Source organism: Salvelinus alpinus, chromosome 5 (assembly GCF_045679555.1).
Source record: "Salvelinus alpinus chromosome 5, SLU_Salpinus.1, whole genome shotgun sequence".
NCBI classification, from domain to species: Eukaryota; Metazoa; Chordata; class Actinopteri; order Salmoniformes; family Salmonidae; genus Salvelinus; species Salvelinus alpinus.
The window spans coordinates 38,290,442-38,299,606 of NC_092090.1; the positions used below are offsets into that span (position 1 = coordinate 38,290,442).

Here is a 9,165-nt window from a genome sequence, read left to right on the forward strand (position 1 = left end):
GGCGTTTTCGTCTTTTGAGCTTCTAGTCATGAAATCTATGCAGCCTACTCAATCACTTTTTATAGCTACTGTTTACAGGCCTCCTGGGCCATATACAGCGTTCCTCTCTGAGTTTCCTGAATTCCTATCAGACCTTGTAGTCATAGCAGATCATATTCTAATTTTTGGTGATTTTAATATTCACATGGAGAAGTCCACAGACCCACTCCAAAAGTCTTTCGGAGCCATTATCGACTCAGTGGGTTTTGTCCAACATGTCTCTGGACCTACTCACTGCCACAGTCATACTCTGGACCTAGTTTTGTCCCATGGAATAAATGTTGTAGATCTTAATGTTTTTCCACATAATCCTGGACTATCGGACCACCATTTTATTACGTTTGCAATCGCAACAAATAATCTGCTCAGACCCCAACCAAGGAGCATCAAAAGTCGTGCTATAAATTCTCAGACAACACAAAAATTCCTTGATGCCCTTCCAGACTCCTTCTGCCTACCCAAGGACGTCAGAGGACAAAAATCAGTTAACCACCTAACTGAGGAACTCAATTTAACCTTGCGCAATACCCTAGATGCAGTTGCACCCCTAAAAACGAAAAACATTTGTCATAAGAAACTAGCTCCCTGGTATACAGAAAATACCCGAGCTTTGAAGCAAGCTTCCAGGAAATTGGAACGGAAATGGCGCCACACCAAACTGGAAGTCTTCCGACTAGCTTGGAAAGACAGTACCGTGCAGTACCGAAGAGCCCTCACTGCTGCTCGATCATCCTACTTTTCCAACTTAATCGAGGAAAATAAGAACAATCCAAAATGTCTTTTTGATACTGTTGCGAAACTAACTAAAAAGCAGCATTCCCCAAGAGAGGATGGCTTTCACTTCAGCAGTAATAAATTCATGAACTTCTTTGAGGAAAAGATCATGACCATTAGAAAGCAAATTACGGACTCCTCTTTGAATCTGCGTATTCCTCCAGGGCTTAGCTGTCCTGGATCTGCACAGCTCTGCGAGGGCCTGGGATCGGGAGAGACACTTAAGTGTTTTAGTACTATATCTCTTGACACAATGATGAAAATAATCATGGCCTCTAAACCTTCAAGCTGCATACTGGATCCTATTCCTACTAAACTGCTGAAGGAGCTGCTTCCTGTGCTTGGCCCTCCTATGTTGAACATAATAAACAGCTCTCTATCCACCGGATGTGTACCAAACTCACTAAAAGTGGCAGTGATAAAGCCTCTCTTGAAAAAGCCAAACCTTGACCCGGAAAATATAAAAAACTATCGGCCTATATCGAATCTTCCATTCCTCTCAAAGATTTTAGAAAAAGCTGTTGCGCAGCAACTCACTGCCTTTCTGAAGACAAATAATGTATACGAAATGCTTCAGTCTGGTTTTAGACCCCATCATAGCACTGAGACTGCACTTGTGAAGGTGGTAAATGACCTTTTAATGGCGTCAGACCGAGGCTCTGCATCTGTCCTCGTGCTACTAGACCTTAGTGCTGCCTTTGACACCATCGATCACCACATTCTTTTGGAGAGACTGGAAACCCAAATTGGTCTACACGGACAAGTTCTGGCCTGGTTTAGATCTTACCTGTCGGAAAGATATCAGTTTGTCTCTGTGAATGGTCTGTCCTCTGACAAATCAACTGTACATTTCGGTGTTCCTCAAGGTTCCGTTTTAGGACCACTATTGTTTTCACTATATATTTTACCTCTTGGGGATGTTATTCGAAAACATAATGTTAACTTTCACTGCTATGCGGATGACACACAGCTGTACATTTCAATGAAACATGGTGAAGCCCCAAAATTGCCCTCGCTAGAAGCCTGTGTTTCAGACATAAGGAAGTGGATGGCTGAAAACTTTCTACTTTTAAACTCGGACAAAACAGAGATGCTTGTTCTAGGTCCCAAGAAACAAAGAGATCTTCTGTTAAATCTGACAATTCATCTTGATGGTTGTAAAGTCGTCTCAAATAAAACTGTGAAGGACCTCGGCGTTACTCTTGACCCTGATCTCTCTTTTGACGAACATATCAAGACTGTTTCAAGGACAGCTTTTTTCCATCTACGTAACATTGCAAAAATCAGAAATTTTCTGTCCAAAAATGATGCAGAAAAATTAATCCATGCATTTGTTACTTCTAGGTTAGACTACTGCAATGCTCTACTTTCCGGCTACCCGGATAAAGCACTAAATAAACTTCAGTTAGTGCTAAATACGGCTGCTAGAATCCTGACTAGAACCAAGAAATTTGATCATATTACTCCAGTGCTAGCTTCCCTACACTGGCTTCCTGTTAAGGCAAGGGCTGATTTCAAGGTTTTACTGTTAACCTATAAAGCGTTACATGGGCTTGCTCCTACCTATCTTTCCGAGTTGGTCCTGCCGTACATACCAATACGTACGCTACGGTCACAAGACGCAGGCCTCCTAATTGTCCCTAGAATTTCTAAGCAAACAGCGGGAGGCAGGGCTTTCTCCTATAGATCTCCATTTTTATGGAACAGTCTGCCTACCCATGTGAGAGACGCAGACTCGGTCTCAACCTTTAAGTCTTTACTGAAGATTTATCTCTTCAGTAGGTCATATGATTGAGTGTAGTCTGGCCCAGGAGTGTGAAGGTGAACGGAAAGGCTCTGGAGCAACGAACCGCCCTTGCTGTCTCTGCCAGGCCGGTTCCCCTCTCTCCACTGGGATTCTCTGCCTCTAACCCTGTTACAGGGGCTGAGTCACTGGCTTGCTGGTGCTCTTTCATGCCGTCCCTAGGAGGGGTGCGTCACTTGAGTGGGTTGAGTTACTGACGTGATCTTCCTGTCTGGGTTGGCGCCCCCCCTTGGTTTGTGCTGTGGTGGAGACCTTTGTGGGCTATACTCGGCCTTGTCTCAGGATTGTAAGTTGGTGGTTGAGGATTTCCCTCTAGTGGTGCGGGGGCTGTGCTTTGGCAAAGTGGGTGGGGTTATATCCTTCCTATTTGGCCCTGTCCGGGGGTTTCTTCGGATGGGGCCACAGTGTCTCCTGACCGCTCCTGTCTCAGCCTCCAGTATTTATGCTGCAGTAGTTTGTGTCGGGGGGCTAGGGTCAGTTGGTTACCTGGAGTACTTCTCCTGTCTTATCCAGTGTCCTGTGTGAATTTAAGTATGCTCTCTCTAATTCTCTCGTTCTCTCTTTCTCTCTGAGAACCTGAGCCCTAGGACCATACGTCAGGACTACCGGGCATGATGACACCTTGCTGTCCCCAGTCCGCCTGGCCTTGCTGCTATTCCAGTTTCAACTGTTCTGCCTGCGGTTACGGAACCCCTACCTGTCCCAGACCTGCTGTTTTCAACTCTTAATGATCGGCTATGAAAAGCCAACTGAGATTTATTCCTGATTATTATTTGACCATGCTTGTCATTTATGAACATTTTGAAAATCTTGGCTCTCTCTAATTTTCTCCTTCTCTCTTTCTTTCTCTCGGAGGACCTGAGCCCTAGGACCATACGTCGGGACTACCGGCCGTGGTGACTCCTTGCTGTCCCCAGTCCGCCTGGCCTTGCTGCTATTCCAGTTTCAACTGTTCTGCCTGCGGTTATGGAACCCCTACCTGTCCCAGACCTGCTGTTTTCAACTCTTAATGATCGGCTATGAAAAGCCAACTGAGATTTATTCCTGATTATTATTTGACCATGCTTGTCATTTATGGAAATTTTGAAAATCTTGGCTCTCTCTAATTTTCTCCTTCTCTCTTTCTTTCTCTCGGAGGACCTGGGCCCTAGGACCATGCGTCGGGACTGCCGCCCGTGGTGACTCCTTGCTGTCCCCAGTCCGCCTGGCCTTGCTGCTATTCCAGTTTCAGCTGTTCTGCCTGCGGTTATGGAACCGCCACCTGTCCCAGACCTGTTGTTTTTCAACTCTTGATGATCGGCTATGAAAAGCCAACTGAAAATTATTCATGATTATTATTTGACCATGCTTGTCACTTATGAACATTTTTGAACATCTTGGCATAGTTCTGTTATAATCTCCACCCGGCACAGCCAGAAGAGGACTGGCCACCCCTCATAGCCTGGTTCCTCTCTAGGTTTCTTCCTAGGTTTTGGCCTTTCTAGGGAGTTTTTCCTAGCCACCGTGCTTCTACACCTGCATTACTAGCTGTTTGGTGTTTTAGGCTGGGTGTCTGTACAGCACTTCGAGATATTAGCTGATGTACGAAGGGCTATATAAAAAAAAAAAAAAAATTGAAATAAATTGATTGATTGTAAACAATTATTGGAAAAATTACTTGTGTCATGCACAAAGTAGATGTCCTAACCGACTTGCCAAACTATAGTTTGTTAACAAGAAATTTGTGGAGTGGTTGAAAAACAAGTTTTAATGACTCCAACCTAAGTGTATGTAAACTTCCGACTTCAACTGTATGAATACATTTCTAGAAGTTATTCAAGTATAAATTACAAAAGTTAACACGTCTGCCACGCTGATCCTTAACACTGGGGCCCCACAGGGGTGTGTACTTAGTCCCCTCCTGTATTCCCTGTCCACCTACTACTGCGTGGTCAAACACGACTCCAACACCATCATTAAGTTTGCTGACGACACAACAGTGGTACGCCTGATCACCAACAATGATGAGATGGCCTATAGGGAGGAGGTCAGAGAACTGGCAGTGTGGTGCCAGGACAACAACCTCTCCCTCCATGTGAGCAAAGGAGATGATCGTGGACTACATGAAAAGGCAGGCCGTACAGGCCCCCATTAACATCGACGGGGCTGTAGTGGAGTGGGTCGAGAGTTTCAAGTTCCTTGGTATCCACATCAACAACAAGCTATCATGGTCCAAACATACCAAGACAGTTGTGAAGAGGACACGACAAAACCTTTTCCCCCTCAGGAGACTGAAAAGATTTGGCATGGGTCCCCAGATACTCAAAAGTTTCTACAGCTGCACCATCGAGAGCATCCTGACCGCCTGGTATGGTAACTGCTCGGCATCTGAACATAAGGCGCTACAGAGGGTAGTGCGAACGACCCAGGACATCACTGGGGCCAAGCCATCCAGGACCTATATAATAGGCGGTGTCAGAGGAAAGCCCATAAAATTGTCAGAGACTCCAGTTACTCCACAACAGCTTCTACCCCCAAGCCATTAGACTGTTGAACAATTCATAAAAATTGCCACCGGACAATTTACATTGACGACCCCCCCCGTACACTGCTGCTCCTCGCTGTTTGTTTGTTATCTATGCATAGTCACTTTGCCCCCACCTACATGTACAGATTACCTCAACTAGCCTGTACCCCTGCACACTGACTCAGTACCAATTCCTCTTGTATATAGCCTCGTTATTGTTATTCTTATTGTGTTACTTTTTATTACTACTTTTTATTTTAGCCTACTTGGTAAATATTTTCTTCTTCTTGAACTGCATTGTTGGTTAAGTGCTTGTAAGTAAGCATTTCACGGTAAAGTCTACACTTGTTGTATTTGGCGCATGTGGCAAATAAAGTTTGATTTGATTTGATATATTACCTGTTCATTACCAAAAGTATAGAAGATTCCGGTAACTTTTCACCTGTAGCTTTGCAACCCTACTCATTTGGCTCACATTTTATTGTAAGGGACCATACAAATCTATATAACTTAATTCCCCCAATTTACTACAGTTTCCATCAGATTACCGGCCTGCATCTGAAGTGCAGAGCAACAACTGAGTAAAATAAGAAGAACTGCCACCATATTATATCTGGCCCTCCACTATATATCATTTTGTGCATCTACCATCCATTAGTGATTTGTTTTACATAGGAGCTAATGGCCATGTTATGTACGTGTCATCACTAGTTGAGCCAGGAGGAGAGGAGAGAACAGGCCGTACCGACCATCCGTGGGTGATGATGATGAGAGGAGGACTGCTGTTGAAACCACAGGAGGTCTGAGTATGAGGTCTGAAAGCCTCCACCGTGCACCAGTCCTCCATGTCTTTAGCACCATCAGAGTAGAGCTTGAAGACTGTGCTGGTAATGTGAGGCATCTTCATTCTCAGGACAGGCTTTGGGTCCACTACAAATGTAAACAAAATACAAACATGGTCAATGCAGAGTAATAATAGAGTAAAAATGTATAATGTTTTAGGATTTTATATTTGACAATAATGTGTTTTGAAGTACAACAGCAGATTATTGTGTATAGAGTGGTAGAACAAGCATTTTCATGCATGTGCATTTCATACATACCTGATTATTGAACAGCACAGGGTTCAAACTCATTGATTTAGGAATTGATTCCCCTGTCCACTCAACCTCTGCACTGATTTTTTTGTTCTGGTAAGTGTTAATTCGTGACTAGAGTCTGTGTATTCCTTGTCTAGTTTGACCATGAGTGGACACTAGACAAGAGACACTTCCCAATATACAGTATAACTTTGTGTGGTGATGCTGTAATCCAGCTTTCATTTGTAATTGCAAGAAATATGAGTTGGGAAACAGCACTTAGAGATGGTAGATTTTTATTTTTTTGTTCATACAACTGACTGTATTTTTTGTATATTTTATATTAATATTAATCTTTTATACCTATTTTTTAAATATTTGTTTATATTTTATATGCACAGTGTTTGTTTTATTTTCGCCAATACCAAATTGTATTGGTCACATACACGTGTTTAGCAGATGTTATTGCTGGTGTAGCAGAAAATGCTTGTGCTTCTAGTTCCGACAGTGCAGCAACATCTGCTAAACACAAGTAATATCTAACAATTTCACAACATTAGATGACTAATAGGGGGCACTGTATTGAAGCCACCATGCATCTTGACACTCCCCCACCACAGTAAAATAATATTTTGGAAGCTGTTGCATTTATTAATATTAATATCTACATTTGTTTTTTGCCACATCTATTCTAAATTAGAATAGATGTGTTATGTATGTATTAGAATTTCTAATACATACATAACACATATATTCTAATACATACATAACACATCTATTCTAATACATACATAACACATCTATTCTAATACATACATAACACATCTATTCTAATACATACATAACACATCTATTCTAATACATACATAACACATCTATTCTAATACATACATAACACATCTATTCTAATACATACATAACACATCTATTCTAATACATACATAACACATCTATTCTAATACATACATAACACATCTATTCTAATACATACATAACACATCTATTCTAATACATACATAACACATCTATTCTAATACATACATAACACATCTATTCTAATACATACATAACACATCTATTCTAATACATACATAACACATCTATTCTAATACATACATAACACATCTATTCTAATACATACATAACACATCTATTCTAATACATACATAACACATCTATTCTAATACATACATAACACATCTATTCTAATACATACATAACACATCTATTCTAATACATACATAACACATCTATTCTAATACATACATAACACATCTATTCTAATACATACATAACACATCTATTCTATTACATACATAACACATCTATTCTAATACATACATAACACATCTATTCTAATACATACATAACACATCTATTCTAATACATACATAACACATCTATTCTAATAGTTTGAAATTACATTATGTGACCTAAACAAAATAATCTAAAATGAAAAAATATATATAACATAAAACATTTTCCTTAAAGTATAATTTCTTTAGATTACTAACATTACTGTCCCCACTACAAAAAAAATACTTCAATACGTGTCATTTTGTCCTTGAAACATGTCATTTAAATACTGTAGAATTCCATTCATTCCTATGGAGGACTGCTCCTACTGGGGAGTGTCAACATGGCCAACCGGGTGCTACAAATCCTCTCAATGGCCAATACACAGCATCAGCAATCCAGGGTTTACGTATATACATCAATTGTTTCCACCCAGGGGCAGCAAATATATTTAAGTACCTCTTTGTATTTTATAAAGTATGGCCTGTAGTCTTTATAGTAAGGCTTAAACATATTTTTGATTAACACCCAACCCAGGATTGAAGTTCCTTATAAGTGACAAATCAGACACTCACCTGTTACACTTCCCTTGATTCTCCTGGCATCACCCATGTGATAAGTGAGCAGCAGGCAGCACAGGACTCTGAGCACCTGGACCAGAGCCATGGTGTCGACACAGACTCCCAGGTAATCCTACATACACACACACTTCAGGTGGAGAGCACAGCAGCTGAATAAGGCTAATAGAAGAGGGGAGTTGGAATTATTTAAGCAGAGTGTGAGCTGGAGGTGAGACCCTTACTGAAGACATGTGCAGGGGGTGATTCATGAAGTTAGGGTTGGCTTGAGAAGAGAGTAAAGAACATTTTGTACTCAGAGTAGGAAAAAGTAGGAGCAGGGGCACCTGGGAAAGGGAGACAAGTCAGGTCCTGATTGGCTGTCGTCAGATGTGTTATGTATGTATTAGAATAGATGTGTTATGGTGGGTGGAAGAATGGGCTGATTGTCAGACGGTTTTGTAGCAGAAAGCAAAGATCCTGGATGAACCCAAGGTTTTGTTAGTGTTAACCATGCCTGTTAGTGTTTCCTCAGTTTACTGGAACCTTCTGGAAAAAATGTCTTCATTTGTCAGTTCTATCTCATCCTCCATTGTCTTAGTTTGAATCAATATCTCTTCAACAAAAGGGATTAAAGCACTAACAATCTTAGTTCTACTATTTCAACTTCTGTTTGCTTTGTGTCTGTGCTTATCTAAATCACTATGGTTATGGTTATGCATACATCAGTTATGCTAGTGGCTGAGTTCTTCAAAAGTAATTTAGAACACCATACAGCAACAAAAAAAATCATAATACTTAAAGTATCTGTTCCGGGTCTAAAATCTGCCGAATTGCCAAAATGGTATCAGTTTCAAAGAAATCATACTGACAATCATATATTTTGTCTGTTCCACTTTACAATGTACTCTGTCTCAACTTACCTGAGTATTTACCTCAGTATTTGCAGAATTCTGGAAGTTGGGCTCATGGTGTACTTTATTCTGCTTTGTCTTGGTCCAATTTGTCTTGGTCCAATGCCAGTACACATCCCACTGGGCACAAACTGGTTGAATCAACTTTGTTCCAACGTCATTTGTGAAGTGGAATCTGTGTAAAATGTATTGGATT

The 9,165-nt window shown here is 41.0% G+C and overlaps 1 protein-coding gene across 1 annotated transcript in view; it reads right to left on the minus strand.

The window, feature by feature from the left end:
* The window catches only part of lipca (lipase, hepatic a), a 32,742-nt gene extending 26,699 nt beyond the window's left edge, over nt 1–6,043 (minus strand). Inside the window, 1 exon segment of the mRNA XM_071401711.1 lies at nt 5,869–6,043. Within this exon segment, the coding sequence (XP_071257812.1) occupies nt 5,869–6,030 (162 nt within the window). The 5' untranslated portion in view covers nt 6,031–6,043.
* Between the last annotated feature and the right edge of the window lie 3,122 nt (nt 6,044–9,165).